The sequence below is a fragment of the Centrocercus urophasianus genome, unplaced genomic scaffold (assembly GCF_019232065.1).
Source record: "Centrocercus urophasianus isolate 14NV4802_14NV808 unplaced genomic scaffold, USGS_Curo_1.0 seq_18, whole genome shotgun sequence".
NCBI classification, from domain to species: Eukaryota; Metazoa; Chordata; class Aves; order Galliformes; family Phasianidae; genus Centrocercus; species Centrocercus urophasianus.
Genome location: NW_024884733.1, coordinates 27,386,922 through 27,408,017, shown reverse-complemented (window position 1 = coordinate 27,408,017; position 21,096 = coordinate 27,386,922). Strand labels below are relative to the sequence as shown.

Genomic DNA, 21,096 nt, shown 5'->3' with positions numbered 1-21,096 from the left:
CACACCTCACCACGACTACACAGAAGAAGGAAAGCAGTGGATTTGAACGCCTGACAGAAGATAGAGCACTTAACTGTTTTAATGTTATTTCTTTTCACATTTGGTTTCCACTCTGTTTGCTAGACCAACCCTGATGTTTACCTTGGAGCTTGCCCATCACTGTCAGATCCTGCTGCAGCTTCCCATGCTCCAGCACTTCTACCTCCGTGAGATAACAGTGCCACAGATTGAGCTTACACTGTACTCAGGTGTCCTCAAATATCTGATTGCACAAAATCAAAGTCACAGCACAAAACAAAATTGCCAACAACTGAGAAAGAACTCACTGCGGTTCATAGGTTCACACCAACAGCAGGCCCAGGAACTCAGTTTAGTGAAGTTTTGTTACCAGACTTTACTATGAACGATTGAATAAATTCATAGAAAAGCTAGACCTTCCGAGATCATGTTGCATTTATTTTCATTACATCCAATTTATTGAAGTTAAATATTCCAAAGATGGTGTAATTGTGCTCCACGCCCCATGGATTTCTCTCTTTTTTTTTCCCCCAGCTTTGAGTAGGACTTGCATGACTATTTGATGAGAAAGACTCACAAAACCATTTCTATATGTTTTTGGGCAAACGAGAGATGGAGGACAAGGCAAGCCCAGGTCCCAAATGCTTTGAATGTCCGAAGAGAAGAGATAGGAGCCTCACTCTCCCTTCTGACACTCTTTACAGCACTGGCACACTGCTATATGCACTACCACAGTGAGGATTTACAAAAAGCAGCAAGGAAAAGACACGGTAATGTGCAGTGACAGTGGAAGATGGTGATGTAAAGCCAGCAGGGGATTAAGGCGTGTGTGCAAAACCTGTTTTAGGACCACTAATAGGTATGAGGAGCGACAGCAAATAAATGCAGCATTATCTCTGAGATCTACCCAGTGGAGAAGGAATAGCGCTGGTTCTGTGTGAAGGCTGTCCAGACAATTTCTCATTTACAAAGTGAAAGGCATTTTGTCTTGCTTAATTTTTTATTTTTCTACCACAGCACTCAACTACTCACAGCTGTTTATCTAAATAATTTATATCCAGCAGCAGAGCAGTGATGGGAAAACGCAGCCAACACTGCCCAGCTCAGACAACTGAGTGCTTTATGCCCTTCTCTTCCAAGGGAACACTGCTCGGTCCCACCACCCCTGCAGACCCCTCAGCAGCTGCCCCACGAGGGCCCTGCTTGCTGCTGAAACTTGCACTGACACATCTCACATCTGCAACCCACAGCCTGGCCGATGACGGTGCTGCTTTGGAGGAGCTGAGTTCGTAACAAACACTGATGGGCAACAGAGTGGAGGGAAGAAATTTGCTCCATAAAATTTGGCAATTAATTAAAAGGTGTATCAATAAATTTTTATTACTACATGTATCAAATACACCCTCTGTGCATGCTTAAATGCTGTATAAATTATTTTACATTGTCAAATAAATTGTGTTCTGTTCCATACTCGTGTTCCAGCTTTGCTCAGAATAAAAGGTACAGAGTTTCTACTTGGCAGATATCCCTTAAAGCAAACAGATGAATAATATTCTGTCAGACTTTCCAAAGAGCAAAAACCCATTGCTTGTGCCTTTGAAAATGGGAACGTATTGGCTCTGTTTCATAACAGTACTTCAGAAATGGGAAGGCTGCATTTTACTTTGTAAAAAGAAGAGAACTGCCCAGACTTGCACGTCACTGTGTAATTTAAGAAAAAGTTCTGTGTAATATAAGCTATTGGCGTTTTGACACCCCTCTAAAGTCACAGGGCAGCTAGGGTTTAACCGGCTCACTAGAAACACAAGGGCGTAAAATACAAAATGAATAATGCTGGGTTTTGTCATCGTTACATTTGCAGAGTCCCACAGCACCACTGAGACACCTCTTTCCCAACCATAACCAAAAAATAATTCAACGTTCAAGTATGATCTGCCTGAGCAGTGCCTTCATTTACTTGTTACTTCTCTTCCCCACTGACGGCCGGTTCCGTGCGATGCCTCCAATCTGGACATGGATACAGCATCAGCAATGGATGTGCCTTTGGGCTGCTGCTCTGCAGGGCTCAGCGCAGGGAGGGCAGCCAGTGGCCCAGGCCAGCTCTGCGGCCACATGATGGCCATTCCCTGCTAAAATTGGGACAAACAGAGCTCCCTGGTCACCCCAAGTCTCCCAGTCACATGGACACGTCACTTGGGGCTGCCAAACATTGCTCTCACCCCCCTGCTCACTTCTGGTCAGGGATTTGGGTGCTGGAAGGCAGCTGGAACTATAAATGGTTCTGCTAACCAAAGGCGGGCAGCAGTGCGGAACCCACAGTTTGGAAGCTTAATAAAGTAAAACTCCCACACAATTAATCTCTTGGCAAGGATGTACCAATTCACAACTGCATGCTTTTTTTTGTCACTGTAAGGAAATTTTACAGTGTCTCTACCCAAATCATTCATTTTTGCAAAGCAAAAGCTGCCTAGATGAGCTCAATACCTGTGGTCATGAACTGGATTTAAGTACTGACCAAAACCAACCGAATTATCTGGGATGTTGGCCTCTGGGATTCACTCTTTTTCTCCTCTTAAACACTCTATATAACAAGCCCTCCCTCCCAAACTCCTCTCGCCCAGGCAGTGGCCCCATGCACGGGCTGGGCGGTGTGCTGGCGCGGCAGCTGCAGCTGGTTAGGGAACGACCCTGGTAACAGTGCTTGGATCTTTCCTGGCACATCTGTTACATCATTATTCAAGATGAACTGCAAATCATATGCTCGCAGTTAGGGAAATGGCAGGAAACTTCTCGCACTCATGTTCTGTTTGACAAAGCTATTTGAGGGTTATGTTTGGAAGGTCGCTTTGTCCAAGTTTTGAGATGCGGGAGGAAAAATGTAACATGTTTTCGAAGAGCGGTCAGGCAGGATAAGATTACAAGTGCTAAGCGTTGCCTCTTGTAGCAAAGCTTTGTGCTGCACAGCCAAACACGCTCCTTCCCCCCAGACTCTCACGGAGCCACGATGATCTCACACACACATCCCTTATCCGCCTCTCATCAGGCATTAACCTTTAGATAAGGAGGGCTTGATGGAACGCTTGCCTGCTGCACACCATCATTCTGCTGCAGCCATTCTGCAGGAGCGATGCCAGGCCACAGGAGCGATACCAGGCTGCAAGAGCAAAAGCAGGCTATGGGAGCAATACCAGGCCACAAGAAGCCATGCCAGGCCATAGGAGCAATACTGGGCTGCAAGGAGTCATAGCAGGCCTGTCTGACGGTGACCACGTGCAAATGAATTGGACCAGACCACATCCCATCTACATCCATCTCACCAGAGAGCAACCCTCAAACAGTCTGACCGAGCCGCTGCCATGAGTTGGTGCACCTCTCTTCGTGTGAGCAATAAAAAGCCTCCAGATCCAAAGGTGCTCCTACATCAACCATCTCTTGGCTTTCACAGACACTGCAGCTATCTGAGTGAGCGCCCTGGCCAGGATGCTGATGTTTCCTAGAGACTGTCCTGACCTTCAGCATTGCTGCATGGGAGAATTACTACAACACGAGGCACTCGTTGACAACGGAACAGGAGAAGAACCAACCCCTGCCCCTCAGGGATCTCCCAGGGGCTTACACCAGGAGCACAAACAGTGAGACAAATCACTACGGACACACTTAGATTGCATTCTTTCTCTTGTCAGATACAAGTCCTCAATATCAAGAAATTTATTCAGTACTTAGTCACACGAAAGAGGCCATTTACCTTTCTTTCTGCCATAAAGTAAGTTGGAGATTACATTGTGTGCCTCCTCCCCACAAACTGGATTTCCTCCCCCATGGAATTCACAGAAAGGTGCACCTTTGTGATGTATTAAAAAAATAAAACACCAAGCCCCAGCAACTTGAAACGCAGCAGAAATACAGTAATACAGTCAGGGTTCAGACACCTTTCAAATGGCTTCTTCTGGACATTAGGGGCTTTATTCCCCAATATTTAACTGCCCCGTTATGGGCATAATGGGGCCTCAGAGTGAGTGCTCATGCAACTGATACCACAAGAGAAGCTCTCTTTGCATCAAACACACGGCAGAACCTGGCTGTAATGTATAAGGAGCTGGGTCCTCTGAGGTGTGCTGCTCTGAGGAAACTGCAGAGAAAGGGCACTTTGAACCCCTGTGATGAGAAAAGACAGAGAATAGTAACAAAGTTTTAAGGAACACTTTTTTGCTTGCCTTACATTAAATCTCCTTTGTCAGGTGTCCTTTTTTTTCTGGAAAAACGAACATTTCCAACTTTCCAGTTAGCACTGCTGATGATTTCTGTCTGTCCCACAACTGCTTTCTCATTATCAACAACTGAAATTACTCAGCAAGAGAGTGTGTTTGCTGCTGTATGATACCAGCTTTTGCAGCAGGGCCGTTGTCTTCCAGAAGATACAGGAAATAATGCACGTTCATAAATTAAAACATCACAAATGCAAACATTTAATTCAAAACAAAATACATTTTTATGGTACTAACACATAGGCCATTTCAAAAACGTGGGAAAGCAAGTTCATTTTCAAGCTAATCTTCCAATCTACAGATGATTTGCTTTCTCTCCCACAGAAGACACCCAAACATCCTATTCTCCAGTGATGTGCCTTAAAGACCCGTTTCATTCCTTGCTAAAACCAGTGCAGACTGTTCGCTGCCCACAGGGACTCCCTGCACAAGTCAACGTCCCACTCCTTCCTCTGCCTCAGGACACTGCAAATACAGCTCTGAACTATTTATTTATAACTGATACTAAATCTTCTGTGGCACCGTGAGCCAAATCTGAACGCTACCAAAGGAGTTTGAGGCCTTCTGCAGCCCATTTTATCTCTCACTAACCTTTTCCTGCTCTACCTTATTTTCTTAAGTCACAGCTTCTTTTTTTTTCTTCTCCTCCCTCCCCTCTCCTTCCTTCTAACATTTAATTTGTCTTATGTGACTCAAGTAAGTCTTTCTTCTGGTGACCTAATATTTTAACCTTAAGCATGATGAAAAACAGACTTCACAAATCTGACACTTGAATTAAAAGTGAAACACATGCCTCAGCAGAAGTTAATTAAAAATAATACGTATAATGTTAGCTTGTTTAAACTATTATTCGACCAAAAATTTGCACCCATCAATAACCACTACAGCCCGCAGTCACTACAAATATAAGAGTAACCACACAAGCTTAAGCTCCCTGCAAAATTAGCTATTTTACTTCTCCTTTTACTTAGCAAAGCTGACAGAGATGCTGGTGAAGCTGCTTAGCTCTGCCCAGGGGGTGCTGGGGCACGTTCTGTGCAAGGGCTGCCTGCCCACAGGCACAGACCTCAGCACACCCAGACCCAAACAGATGGCTGCTGGATGCCCTGCTCCTACAGCAGACACAAGCTGAGGTAACTAACTACCTGTGCACTACCTTGCTCCTCTTGATGTGGTAACGCCAGCCCTGAATGCATTCACGGCCCTTTCTGCTGGGCTGAGCACTTCAAAGGAAGCACACTGGATGGAGAGCGATTATGTGGAAAAAGATGACCTGACATTCCAGACTCCTTTAAAAAATTGAGTGGAAAACACATTTTTCTACAGGACTTTCTTAGGAATCCTGTCAAGGTACGAAGGCAGAGTTTTTCCCTGCTGATGGAGCAGCCTGGGGGTTGCTGAGTTGATGAGCATAATGCTCTGCTTTGGCTGGGGGTAGCTGGTAAGCCCCAGACCATTTTAAGCAGTTAGTCTTATTTGAAATAGTTGGTCAAGTTTAACAACTGTGAAAACATTTAAAGTTCACATAACTCGCAGCTCTATCATAAATTCTGCTACTGACAGACACACATAAATAGAGGCTACCCAGCTGGGAATAGCCAGCCTGCTTTAAAGGGACCCATGAGTTACACTGCACTGAGAAGGCCTTCTGAAAAAAGATTGCTTTCGAGATAAGAAACTCATTCTTAAGACAACAAACATGAGGGAAAATATGCTTTGGTGAAAATTAAGATCTGTCCATCCACTCCCTAAAGGTAACAGAATAAGGCACAGGGAACTTGTTTGCTTTCTTTAGGACCATCACACCTCGCTGCACACAGCAGCATGAAGCAGTCACTCTTCAGTATGTGGGACCAGAAGATTCCTGTTTCAGTTAGCCTTGAGAAGGACAGCCAGCCTAAATTACAGAGATCCTGACCTGAAGAAAGAGCTGTGTAAAAATGGCAGCTGCCTGTTCAGAAATGGGCCAGACACCTCCCCAGAGTTCTCAGCAAAAGAGGCAGTCACTGCCATTTTCTCCTGCTACCTCTAAAGAATGAACGCTGAACACACCTTCCCTCCTGTCCTACAGCAGCAGCACTGAAAGAATTACTAAGTAAATTCTGACCTCCCTTAGATTTTTCTATTTCTCGTGGTGGTGAGTAAAGAAGGAAACATGGCTGAATTTGCAAGGCCAACCAGTTAGAAACACTGCCAGCTTAAAACGTTTGTCCAAGGAGCTCAAAGGAAAACCCAGCTCATTTGCAATAAGGTGTTTGTACAAAACATGCAAGATAATGCCATCTGGCAGTTCATTTGCAGCCAATTGCTGCTATTCAAGGGGAAATAAACCACCTTCCTGCTTCCCAAACCAGCACTGTTTCTTCTTGTTCAAATGGCAGAAGAAGAAAAAGTTATATATTGTTCTGGACTGGCTGCAAGATACACAACTACCTGATATTTACCAAGAAATAAAAACCATGCTGCTTATTTATTATTATTATTGTTGTTACTCCAGCACGCCAGCAACTGAAGATGCCAATTTGATGAAGCTTTGCATTAGCAGTAATTATGCTAACTTACCACCACGTATGGATGACAGAATTCTAAGACAGTTTGCAAGCAATCTCTTCCATAAATTGATGCAGAAGACATTTGGAGCCCTGACAGCACCCAGATGCACCATTCCTTGGTAGGGTCTGCTCCCAGGCTCAGCACAGTGGGTTGAGCCACAGGACACAACATTTCAGCTGTAATTCTGAAATTAATTGGTATCGATAAAGTTGTATGCACGTTATAAATGATATCAATGCATTCCCTCACTGAAAAAATATTATTTCAGATAAAAGTAGCTCCAAAAACTGTTCCTAAAGCCTTGCTTAAATAAAGTCTGTCCTGGCACACTTTCGCAGTTGTGCTTTATCAAATCTAAAAGCTGTATTTTATCTCTGAGTGGGTGAAATGCTGGTTTGTATCAACACTAACTCTTATCATGGTATGGTAACATAAAACACATTAACACCATTTCACAACTGCATAAAAAATTAAATAAGGATTATGCCAACCATCATCTAGAAAGGCATGCACACACACAACCCATGCAGCAAGGTGATTTATGCACACTGTGCATGAAGTGAGAACCCGAGGAGACACCAGTACTTGTATAGCATTGTTCCATTTATCCTGTTGGGATATTTTTGGCATACTTTAGCATGATGATATTTGTCTGTTTTGTCCCATAAAATCACCTTCTGCGTCACAGGTGGGGTAACATTCCTGTGCGTGTCCTCCTCGCACTCAGAAGAAGACAGGGCAGCTCTGCAGACATCCAGGAGCTGCTTTGGGTTTAATCCCCATCAGCTGAGTCAGAGAATCTGGTTCAGCGGCAGCTCCTGATGTCAGCTGCAGCCTCCAAACCAGCTCCCTGCACAAGCAAACATTCCCCAGATCACTCCTCTGCATTTCTCATTGCTAAAATCACAGTTGCTCTTGTTATCTTTTGCTCATGTCAATACTACTCACACTGACGTCCAGGTCCTCACCTGCTGGCTGTGCTCGGGCATCTGCATCCATAGAGAGGGACATACTGACACCACCAAAGATTCAATAAATGCCAAAAAGTGTCTCGAGAAGCAGAAGTCCCACCAGGAGGATTCAGAAAACAGCTTAGCTGCAAGTAGTAAAGAAAAGGGCTTTGCCATGCTTTTAGTGCTTCCAGATTAAGAGATTCTAAAACAATTCGTACTTCCTTCTTGCAAGTCAGAAATGATAGAACCACCAATAATAATGCATATAAAATGTACAAGTGATTTACGTAACTACCTTCTAAGAAGGCAACTTAAGAGAGCAGCTACTGAAATCCCATCTTTTCAACAACGTGAGCTCAAGAGATCTTGCACCTGGGCTAACTTCCCACTCCTTCTGCCATGCCTGGAGGCTCTGCGTAACAACTGGGGGGAAGACAGCCTAAGTGCAGCCACCCTCATAAAGGCTGGTTAGATGGAGGACTACACCTCTGACACCCTAAAAGTGGCTCTGGACCTGGGACAGGGATCACTTCTACGCACTGTAGGTGCTAGCTGCTGGATGGCACTGCAGCAAAGAATGTGTGCATTCTCCTCCAGTAAAATCATGACTGAGAGAAAATTTGGTGTAAGTACATTTACTGACACAAGACATTTGCCTGGAAAACAGTGGCAGGGCAACGTTTGCAATTCATTTTTGCTTAACACCGCCTGTGGTTGGCTCAGGCATCAACAACAGCATCCAGCTCCTCACAGCTCAGATAACTGCCTTCTTTCCTCACCGAGGCAGCCACACACGGCTTTTCCTGTTAACAAGATCAATAAACTTGACACACTCTGAAATCGATGATTAACTCCTTTTACAGTATTTGAACTCGCCCCAGGTTACTGCTTTAAACAGCCAAGGCCAGTGTCGTGCGTGTTTTTAATTATCAGGATAAATAACGTAACACCTTATAATCTTCCTCATGCTTAATGACTTTGTGATGAAGTAACACAAATTGCAACCAAGTAGGTAACTACATGCAGGCAGCCTATGCACTGATCTTATCAAGGTTGGAAAACCCCTTCTGAAGGTTTTATACTGCACGGCAGGACTGAAAGTAGCGTGGGTCAAAGCAGGTTTATTCACATTTGTAATGTTTTTACTAGACTGAATAAACACTGGAACCCTGCTCCTGCTGCAGGCTGTGCAAACCCCAGGTAAACTCTGAAGCTGACGCTGGATGATGGACACATCCTCGCAATGCTGTGCAGCACTGCAAGCTCAGCATGTTTGTAGGACTGTAATTCATCATCATTATTGTTATTACTATTGTTATTGTTGTTGTTGTTATTATTTCTCTTGAATAATTGCTACCACGAGCAACAGAAGCTTTCACTGCTAATGCTTTCAGTGCTTCCTCGTCAGTCAATTTCCAGGCCAGCAGCAGCAGCAGGCTGAGCAGAAACCTGCACAAAGCTTTGCCCTGGGCTGAGTGGCTGCATGCCATCGGGATCTGATGAACCTCCAACAGATCTCTCACCACTCCCCATCAGCACAAACTGAAAACATCAGGAGAAGATTTCTTTAAGGAACAGCAGTGGGGGCTGGGCATTAAAATATGAGAACAAAAAAAGAAAAAGGTATTTTCTCACTGAGGTTTTACTACCTGCTTTTGCAGAGTATTTTATTACAACCACAGAACTATTACAAACCTTGAAACAGGATTTCCCTTATAATTAAAGGCCTTACTGCACAGCATTATCCCAGTGCACCTTGGAGATGCCCCCAGATGTTAACTGGTTGCTGAAATGTTTGCTCCCTCTTTCATCCCTTCCACCTGACCAACTCCCACGGCTGCCAGATCCCAGTGAAGCACCCCAAGGACATTCAGCCACCAGAAGGTGCAGGCTTTCAGGTAAAACAAGATGATGAAAGACTTTTAAGCCCATGTCCCATGGGACAGAAGTAGCATACTCTCTTGTAACAATGATTTCTTATGCTGAACGTCCAAAACAAAATGGAGAGCCCCCAAAGGCTGGGACTGGGAAGGAGGAGGAGGCTTTGGTCCTTGGGTTCCATCTTAAAATTGACCCCTCCATCCCCAGAACTGCAGTACCCAGCTCTTAGAGAGAAGCAGAATTGGAGAAGGGTCTGTACTGTAACTACACACAGACAGAACAACTGCTAGAAACCTTAGATACCACATTGTCTGAATACAACACACCTGGGCTCCTCACACGTAGACCCTCTCCAAAACATCCAAATCATCTTTTACTGCCCTTTTGAGGACAAGATAAATGTTCAGGGCCAGCCCTTCCTCAGAAAGCAGCCTGGGACAGGCTCTGTTAGCCAGCACCGTAACCTGATATGGACCGGGAAGGGTAAATATCATTGTTGCTCTACTATGGTTAAATCTTGCCTCAGACTTTGGGCTCAAAGAAATCCTTGTAAGGCATTTAAATCACCCCTATGATTAGAACTAGCTGAGACTTTGTTTGGATGGGAATTGTCTTAGAAAATATCATCTCTTCTAAAAACTGGAATGTGTCATAAAAATACAGTGGTTAGGACAACATTGCCACTGCAAACTTATAGCAGCTCCAGAAAGGGTCTCTGGGTTAGAGGGAACTTGGCCACAAAACTGCTGTTGTTGGGAACGACCACAAGGGAATTGGGGTCTTCCTCCCATCCAGTGGGCACTTGCTGGGCTGGGGCTGTGCAGCACTTCCTAAAGCTCTTAGCTTCATTCCAGCAACGAATGAAACCAAATACTGCAGTCACAATGTTGTTAATCAAGAGCAATTCTGTTACCAACCAAGCAGTCCTGGTGGCAGCCCTACCATGGAGCTTAGCAGCATGGGTTGGCCGCCCCAGCGTGTGCTCAACCCAGGCCGTGCTGCCAGAGACTTCGGTGGGAAGAGAGCCCTGGGGAACACGAAGGATCTATAGCATTAACAGAACAATACTTGGCTGGTCTGACTATTTGGTTCAACTCACAAGACTCAGTTCATTAACAGACTTAGTCAGACACAGATTGCCAACTGTGCATAATGATCAGATTTTTTTGCAACACTTCAAGACGGTCCCCACAAATGCAGTTCCCCAAAGGCTGCAGGAGACGACTGGGGGAAGGAATGCAGCTTTTCAGCTTTTCACGATTTTTTTTTTTCCCATTCTGTTGCCAAACAGAATAAAGAAACTTCAAAATGACCCTCACTTTGCCCATCTAAAATAAATCAGAAAAGTAAGCCCACAGTCTGTAACTTGGGCTCAATTTATATAATTATAGGATTTAAGTGTTTATATAAACCAAATTTTCTAACAATTCATCGAAACTCCTTAAAGAAAGAAAACTTCCTGCACCTTACGTATCCTCCAAGGCTTCTGTGTGTTCCTAAATCCATTCTTAGGCCCTGCTGCTCTCCTGGGGTCCTGCCACAATCCCTGTGTGCAACGTCACTACCAGCCGTGCAACTGGGTCATATCAAAGCCTCGCAGGAATGAAAGCACAAACACTCTTTAAATATTATCTGCAGCATTCCACAAAGGCTGTTTCTATACCAAACATTTATTTACTTATGTAGTTGCTATGGGCGATACTGAACAGAAGGAAAACAGATACAGTTCTTAATAGTGCATTGTCTTTTCCTACATAGTATAACAATGCATTAGGCAACTCTGGCTCCTAACGTCCAAGTCGTAATGCACTGTGCTCCCTTCTCTCTCCCCACTTAAAAGATATTGACATCAATGTGATTAATTTGTTTTCAGATAACAAAGCTATGTCTCCATCTCGTGTCATACCTTTCCTTCAGACCTCTTGAAGACAGAAGGGCTTTCTACTCTTCCTACATGACAGATAGAGGTGGAACACTTCAATTAAAATAGGTAACAGTATTTATCAGGTACCCTTTCGAAAGTGAAAAGCACTAAGTTAAATCTCACTCCAAACTCCAGGCCAGCTTCTTTTCTGCAGATTTACCACAGCATAACAAACTCCAATTTCACCCTCTCTAGCAGTAAGAGCTGGGCTAAGAGCTCTGTGGCACAGACCTCACATTTTTGCAGCACTGCTCACATGAAAGCCCATAGCTGATGCACAGCCATAGCTGAGAGCAATAACCCATTAGCACGGATGTTGTGCTGGGCCTCCAGAGCTCAGTTCTCTGCTTTGTTACCACATATATAAAATCTTGGGCAAACTACCCATTGGTGTCAGACCCAGACAGGGGAACAGCATGATTTCAGTGGCATCCGAACCAGCAGAAAGCAGTGAAGGCAACTGAGCACACCTTCAATCTTACTGTGGCTCAGCTTCACTTATGTAGTCTCGGAGATAAGAAAAGGTAAAGAGGCAAAGGAGCCTGGAGTTCCCAGATAATGTGTATATTTAGCTACATAAGTACCTTGAAGTAGATAAAATGCAGTACAACACTGGCTGTAACCAATTCATTTACTACCAGACATAAATACAGCGTCCTAAATGCAGTACTACATTCACCCAGAGGATTCCACTTGATGTCTGCTTGCTCAGGGTTGCCCATGACCACAGCCCCTCCTGGCTCAGGAGCCTCAGCAGTCCCCCACTAACTCCTGATGCCACAGGAATATCACCAAGAAAATCACAGAGGAGTAACCAGGGAGAAGATGAGACAGTGCCTAGCAGATAAGTGCGCAGATCAAAGACATGGCAAAAAGCAGCCTTTCCTGGAAACACTTCATTTCTACAACCAGCAGGCCTGCAGCAGTTAATTTGGCTCTCAGACCCTGGCAAAACCAGGGGGGTATTACTTGCAGTCAAGTGAAGTAATGCAACAGAACACAACGTGGTTTCTGTCAGCATCAGCCACTCCAACTTCATCTTCACACTGCACAACTGTCTTGCACAAACGTATTTATATTGGCCTCCGTGTACAACATCCCACTCAAAGTCTGCCCTGTGGCATCTGCACCAACACGTACCAGGGCTATAAAGGAGCCAGCCCCCAGACCTGTGGGATTTGCCTTCAGTCCTCGCTCAGCATTTCCACAGACACCAAAAGCAGCACTGGTGGCAATGACAGCGAGGAAAGCTGTTCTAGCAGCGGGGTAAGCGTGGGTGCAGTGGGCGGCAGCAGCAGGGTTGGGCTCAGGATGCTCTGAAGCAGCTCCCTGGTGAATCTGCTCTTTCCTCTTTATAGTTTTTGGGATCTTTTTGTATAAAGTTTAACTTCTCAGGTCAAAAGAAGCCTCTGTGAAATGCTCAGTCAAACACACAGTTGGCCAAGTCTCACCTGGATGCTGGCCAGTGGTTATGTGTTTTCTTGCTTTAGAGAACTATGCTGACATCCAGCCACATGGAGCCACTGTACAAAAGATCTGTTCTACTAAAAATCCCAGATGTGTTTAACTGGGGGAAAAAAAAAAAAAAAAAAGACCATAAAAATCTTAATCACTGAAAAAGAGGATGGGAGAATCCTGCGGGGTTTGTGGTTTCACAGGCCTCACAAGCTATTTCTGGGAAGCACAAACCCCATTTGATTTTATGAATCAAATGCCCCTTAAAATTACAGTCCTCTCCTCTCCTCGTTGCCTCCTCTCCTCATTCTGAGTGGCTAAATAAAGAGCAAACAATGCCATATTTGCATGCATACACAGAGGGCCCTGCAAAGAATCAGAGGGCAGCCCTGGCACCAGATGCACTGTCTTTGCCATGCAGCACAGACTGCACATCCCACAGCAGTAATGCTGATGGAATAGGCATTTTTGGCCTTCAACACCTAAAACGCCACGTCTTGTGAACTTACAGAACACTTCTAAGAGGTGCTGTGCTTTTCTTCGCGTGGCTCCACTGCACAGAGGCCAAAAGCCCGTCCTGCCAGGCGCTGCACGTCACCTGCAGGTTAGGATCTTTCACAACGTGCTTACAAAACAACAGAGTTTGTACTTTTTTTGCACAACTTCAACACAGAGTTGACATTTTCCTTGACTCTTCCCACTGAACTAAACGCCATTGGGTTTTATCTAGTCCATTTTTAGACTGGATTACAAAAAAAGGCATTTCTGTTTTCTCTCCCAGTACAGCAGCTCCTGAGCAGAGTACAAGTGAGTTCCCCCTGCTCAACCCCCAGCAATTCACACCCAGGATTCTTCCTGGAACAACCAAGAGAAGTTCAGGGCAAGCACAGAGCATCGCTCCAGGTAGTGGAAACAATACAGAGGAAAAATGCACAATTAATAATTGTGGGGAAGAACTGAACGCACAGCGATTCTGCAGGCCAAATGATCTCTATTGTTACTCAGAATTTTCTCACTGCCTGGAATCTGCTGTGCTCAGCCCTTTCTCTGCAGCCCCTGGAGAGACCTGAGGTTGGGATGCACGCTGCCACATCTTAAAGGACCAAACCTTGACAAAAACGTTTCAAAGCGACACGAAACATCAGAACTTCAATACTAAAGGAAAAAATAAAAGTGCTAAATAAGTACATTTGGCCTTTCACACCAAGAGCCAAGCAGGACCTGAATTACCAGCCGGAAGAGGAGCTCCTGGCTGCTGCCTGCTCTGGAGGTGCCCTTGACAGCCCCCACTTCATGGAATCTAATTCAGCCCACAGGGCCGCCCCGCTCCAGGCACACAGCCGGGCTGTGCTCAGCGGCATTCACAGTCTGCCTTCAGCTCCCCGGGTGCCTGGAATGGGCCCTGTATCTGTAGCACCTTCTGGCAGAACAAAGATAAAATAACCATTTATTTATAAAGCAGGAGTGTGGTTTTGCTAAAGAAAAAAAATAAAGAGAAGCATATTTACGCTGCGTTACTCATATCGAGCAGCAGAGCATGTCAGCGGAATGCAGCTCCTCGGCCCCGCAGATAAGGCTTTAAAGCTGACCTTTGCCAAACACCAGAGAGCTGAAGGAAGGACACTCAGGTCAGCCAGGCTGTGCACTACAGCAATACCTCTCTGTCCTCGCTCCCCAATGGATGGTGGTGGCACGCTGCTGCTGGAGCTCCTTTCATTTGCTTCGGACTGATTTGCAAGCAGACATTTGGCTCTAAGTAACTGTAGCATTGTTTGAGGAAAGCAGAAAGAATAGGGATATAACACACACGAGAATCAAGATGTTTTCTCGCATTGCCTGTCTTCTTTTCCAGAAGTTATCCATTTAACCTTTTTATTTTTTAAGTTACAGTTGGACCATCTATTTTTCTGCCAACACATAAGTGCAGAACTCTGCACCTATAAATTATACGAAGAAAAGTGCTGAGCATATGGATTTTTTTAAAAACATGATCCTCCAATTAAATCCTCAAATGAACAGAACCTTCCTCTCGTGGTAGATTAATAAAGACAACATGGGAAAAGCACAGCCACCGAGGACGACTGCTACTTGCCATCCATTTGGTTGACTGTGAAGAAAGTCCTGCTGATAAAGCACAAGCACTACTGAAGTACGAATTGTGCAGGGAATGGTCTCCAGGCTCTCTTCATATTTGAGATCTATTAACCTCTAGAATGTCAATAAATATTTTTGGGTAAGAAAGCTCACCAGAGCTGCTGAAGATGCTCTGTTCCCCTGTGACAAAGAACACTGCTGCCTTTAATCAGTACCCCTTCAGACACCTCTTTGTGGCACTTCCCTGCGTAACGTGGAATCACTCTGAACATACACCCTTCACCAAATTTCCATTTTTTCCATAGCTAATAATTTGTTTGCTAGTTTGCATGAAGAGCATACTACATATGATATTTCAAGATTTTTATTGCATGGAAAGAACAGCAAACAGCCCTCCTGCTGCATTCCACAACACACAATTTCTCTTTGCAGCTCAGCTCAATCCAGCTGGAACTCGCCAAGCGCTGCTATCCACGAGGCTCTTGCACTCGTGCCACTGGCAGCAGATATGAACCAGGTTCATGACGACCCACTGACATTTGTTCAACTCCAATTTAGTTCGAGCTCCAAGTTTATCATTTCTCTCTCATAAGCTTCTTCCTGATTCTCTCATTTCACAGATTAAATCTGGTTAGCTTCTACAGGAATGTAAACGTTCCCCATTCAGTAAAACAGAGATGCCTGCGCACGTTTCTTTGGATATGTTACCCTCCAAAGTTTAGAACAATGCGTCCTCTCATCAGACAGGCCCACAACCTTTCAGGGTAATGAAGTGTGATTAAATATCTTTCTTGGTTACAAATTTTAAAGGCACGATTGTAAAGTGGATTACTGCAGAGGAAGTCTCACTTTATTTTCACCTTTTCACGTCTTTGCGCTCATACTCCTGTGTAACAATGGGCAGGGCATGCAGAGAGCAAAATGAAAATCCTGGATTGAATCCCTTTAACGTCAATGTAATGTTTGATAGGGAGCATACGAAGGAAAAAAAAAAACAGAAGTAGTTTGTCTTTTCCCTTGTGGATGATGATGTGCAGGCATTACCCTAGAGCCCAGTCTGACTTTCCCTGAATTAATGGGAACATTTGCTGTCACTTCCCTATAAATGGGTGAGGCTTTTAGTGAAGAGATAAATTGCAAGGAGAAACTGGAAAAAGGTTCCTAAACCAATTTTGTTTAAAGAAAAAAACAACAACAAAAAGCCACAAAAGGCAATCCTCAGCAGCCCAGACAAAACTCCAGCACAGCTCCCTGCCTTCTGCGCTCACACTGCTCTCCTATGGGTTTCTGACAGCTTTGCTTCACCTTAGAAAACCAAACTTGGCAGAAGCAAATGCAAAATGCACACCTTCTCAAATCATTACAAACATCTCCCAAATGCTGAAGTGCACAGCAGCCTCCACCTCCCACAGTGCAGCTTTGCTTCACACGGCACCGCATTCAAAACAGGGACTCTGAGTTCCAGCAAAGAGCTGCCCTTCCTAAACAAAACCAGTAACTTCATTGCAGGTACCTTCAAAAGACAAAACCACATTTTATAGCATTCCATTAGAGGGCATCCTAGCATGTCCTTTTGTGGTCAGATGCTTTCCCTAATTTATACTCTGCAATAGTTTGTGAACACAGGCAGTCATTCACAGCTTCATCATCCAGACAGGTGGGTTTTCAGCATTACTTCATATGTGCAAGGTGTGAATAAGCTGGACACACAATCATAACATTAATGACAAACTTTTGAACAGCTGAAGAGCAGACTCAAAAACAATGGGAGATTATAAAAGGTGAGCAAGTTCGGTCATATATATCTTGAAATGAGAGACTCGGGTTCTCAAGGCTTACCACTGATAGAAGCTCCAGTGCCAAACTCAAGGTGGCAACTGCTCAGAGCCAGCAGCAGATTATGGGTTCCAGGATAGAGGGGACATGCTGTGAAAACAGCCAGTGCTCACATCCTGGTACCTGGTCTTTAAGGACTTTTATAACTATTTGCTAATACAGTCACAGATGGACACAGATCCAGGTTACGACCATCAGTTCCATTACATTAGTAAAAATCCCCTAGGTAGTAACATCTACCCACTCAAACATTATCCCTACTGGGCTGTGACTAAGAAGGTCGGTTTCACCTCACACAGTGTGTTCTGTATGTGCACTGAAATCAGTTAAAGGGCTGAAGGCACCAGGGGACCTAAAGGAAATAATACTGGAAAATAAGAAGTCTAGCTTAAGAAATAGGAGTTGACATGATAACATGAAAATTTATCTATGAGACAGATAATTCGGTTACAATAAATCATGATCCTATCTGACTTCAAGTGGAATGTAAAAGTGCTTCTGTCACACAAAATGAAAAATGAACTTCTGACTGCTGAAATGCAAGATTAATGAATCGACTTAAGAGACATGAAACAACTTACGATGATCCTGGACTTGCTGTTGGTGGGGGACCTGGAAAAGTGACAGAAGAAAAACAGTGTGATGAGTTATAGTGAGGTAACAAGCAGGAAGCTTTTCAAAACCTTTTAAAAGATAAAAGTAACAGTCTGTCATGTCGAATGTGGTTTACATAGTTTAACAGGCAAGTCTCCATTTCTCAATAGCAAAGACAAGACTGTATCCTGTAGCAGTGACTGTCTGCAAAATGCTGTAGATAAGGGTAATAAACAGCTGAGGGACTGATTCTGTAATTCGACTGTGTTTGGGGTCACGACAAAAAAGGCTGCAGCAAACCACAGGAGGCTTGTACAAAAGCGTGTTCTAACTATAAGTGGGAGAAACAGCATCATTTCCCCCTATCAATCTTCACTGTGTTTCAGGGTATTCATCCTTGGCCTGATTCAGCAGGCGTTGGCTGACAGTGTTTCGCTGGTGGTGCCTTTGGCATTCATGATTTGGCAAATACTGGACTAGCTGAGCTGACTGCAGTTCAGCAGCACAGAGCAAACTGAAGAGTCAGCTGCAGCAGGTTTAAGAGACATTCATATTAATGAGCATTTGCTTTAGAAATTGAGTTGTAAGATTAAATGTTGCTCCAGTCAGCAAACCACAAAAAATATTCTGTGTTTTCTACAGCAGCGTCTATAAAGGTGCTATTTTTTAGACAAAAATATCCTAAATTTCAGATTCAAACTAAAGGACAATTACTTCATGAGAAAATCCGATGACCAATTTCTTCTTAGAATTTAGAGATTCATGACGAAAGACTCTGGCACACATCAGATACATCATTCCTTCTGTGTCACTGTGAGGACTGCCTGGGTTCCACGCAAGCATCCTCACCTTGGTGAAGTATTTCACCTGAGAGGAGATGGTTAAGATGCACAAAACCCATCTCATGTCTGGAATCATCCCAGTCATAAGACTGTCTATGAGGGCAATCGCCTCAATACAAGCTTTGAAGAAGTGCCTATTTTATCTGAAAGGTATATATATATATATATATATCACTAATGGGTCTACATATAACATTTTCACTCCACCTCCAATCTTCTCCAAGCTGCAAGCTGAATTTCTCACTTATTGGAAGAAGAGGATGTCACTTGGGCACTTGAGAAAATCACAGTTTTTATCATCTGGGTCTGAATCCACCCAGTTGGTGCATCAATGAACACTGCTGCTCAGCAGTCTCTGTTTATGCCCTGGTTCTATTGGATTTCTGTATACTAAAGACCAACACTACAGCTGGCATGATGGGCATCTGAGCTGAGCAGTAAGCAGTGCTGCTGGCTGATACCATTCCATCATAGAGTCATATCACAGAATGGCCTGGGTTGCAAAGGAGCACAATGCTCATCTAGTGCCAACTCCCTGCTATGTGCAGGGTCGCCAACCAGCAGGCCAGGCTGCCCAGAGCCACATCCAGCCTGGCCTTGAATGCTTCCAGAGTCACTGCCCTTGTTTTCAGTGGTTAAAACAACACAGGAGCTGGACTTGAAGATCCCATGGATCCCTTCCAATCTGGGATATCCTATGACTCTAAGAACTTTGTCCAGAGTTACCTGCGCTATTTTCCTAGGTAACAATTCGAACAGCTTCATAGGAGGTAACGTACCGAATTTGACAAACAGCACACCGGTCGTAGAAACAGTCTTCCTGCCGTTGGTGGCGACGCACTGGAAGTAGCCGGTGTCGGTGGTGTCCAGGTTCCTGATCCTCAGCCGGGAGCCGTAGCTGGTGGCACGGAAGGAGATGCGCCGGGGCTCCTGGACCACGGGAGCGTCGTTCTTCAGCCAGCGCACGGTGGGCGGAGGATTGCCGGACACCTTACAGTGCAGCTCTGCGGTCTGGCCAAGAGTGGTGGTGATGTTGTTCATCGGCTCGTCGAGCGTCAAGAAGTAATCTGTCGTGGAAAATGAAACAAGGTGAGTTACAAAAATCCAGCTCGGGAAGCGTTATTTGGAAGAGCTCTCGTTCCTATCTTTGAAAGGGAAATGAAGGAAGTGGACATTGGGTTTAGCCAAAAATTCTCCTCGTTAATTTGCGTTTCAGGGCCACTGTGGGTTCCACATAGTTTTGCACAGTGAAAAAAGGAACAAATTTTGCTACTTTCACTACACTGTAGCCAAAGAATCACAGAATGGCCCTCATTGGAAAGAACCTCTAGGATCATGAATCTCCAACCCATCGCCACACGCAGGGCCACCAACCTCCACATTTCATACCAGCCCAGGCTGCCCAGGGCCCCATGCAACCTGGCCTTGAACACCTCCAGGGATGGACGGGGCATCACAGCCTCTCTGGGCAGCTGTTCCAGCACCTCACCACTTTCATAGTAAAGAACTTCCCCCTGACATCCAGCCTAAATCTTCTGTCCCTCAATTTAAAACCATTTCCCTTTGTCCTGCAGTTATCTACCCTTTCAAAGAGTTCATTCTCCTCCTGTATGTAGGCTCCCTTCAGGTACTGAAGGCTGCAATGAGGTCACTCCACAGCCTTCTTTCCTCCATGCTGAACAAGCCCAGCTCCCTCAGCCTGTCTTCATACAGGAGGTGCTGCAGCCCCCTGATCATCTTTGTGGCTCCTCTCTGGACCCTCTCCAACAGCTCCCTGTCTTTATTGCACAGGGGGCTCCAGACCTGGACACAGTACTCACAGTAGTCACACAGTAGTCATACTGTCATTCTCAAAAGCTTCTTTTCCTTTGTACATCCACAGATTTTCTCTACTTTCTCAGCATCCTCCTATATTTGGCTTCATTCAACACAGCAGAAAGATGTAACACCTCTCCTCTATTTAATTTTTTTTTCTTTTTGCTAACCAGTAAATGCAAAAATATCCATTGTAAATTCAGCCACTTATTTTATTGTTTGTGCCTCCCACATCTGCCCTGCTCATGTCTGCATGCACACAATGTACCGATGTATGAAATCAGCCACTCAGCAACGAGGACCTCAGAGCCATTTTTAAAGGAGCTGCAAAACCACAGACAGGAACCACGTTGTGAATGGTTCTGCAAGCACTGAGAGCACAGATGAAGGAATGGGGATCGTATCTACGAGATGAAGGCTTTCCTCTCAGTCAGTGTTTCCTCTGGGGCACTGAAGTTTAATCTGAAATAGGTCTCATGATAGTTGCAAGCATAAGATCAAGAATTCTTTTATTTTGTTAAGACAGAGAATGTTAAATCACGATTTCACAAAATTAATCTCTTCTAATCCATTCATGAGCATTGCCTTCTCCTGTCAAGTGCTATTTCGTTCTGCATCGGTCAGGAAGAAGGCCATTTCTAGTTAACTGTACTCAGCATTTAATTAAATCCTTTAAAGGCAGAGAGCGAGATGGATTGGGTTAGGGGAATGGAATACGCGGGCTTTCATCTCGGTGTCACAGGTTCAAACCCAACGTGGTCATTAGTGGGCAGAGCCCATTAGCACTGCTGGCTGTCTCTGCAGGGCAGCCGGGCAGTGGGAAACCCGGGGCCCTGCTGCTGTGCTCTGCCAGCAGGACTGGGAGG

General features: G+C 44.7%; 1 protein-coding gene across 2 annotated transcripts in view; it reads right to left on the bottom strand.

Annotated features, from left to right (window-relative positions):
* The window catches only part of ROR1 (receptor tyrosine kinase like orphan receptor 1), a 141,034-nt gene that overhangs the window by 13,665 nt on the left and 106,273 nt on the right, over positions 1-21,096 (bottom strand). For both annotated transcript variants that reach the window (XM_042818969.1, XM_042818968.1), the window contains exons 3-4: positions 19,195-19,482; positions 17,561-17,591 (exon numbers count right to left, since the gene is read on the bottom strand). In XM_042818969.1, the coding sequence (XP_042674903.1) occupies positions 17,561-17,591; positions 19,195-19,482 (319 nt within the window). The remainder of the gene's footprint in view (positions 1-17,560; positions 17,592-19,194; positions 19,483-21,096) is intronic.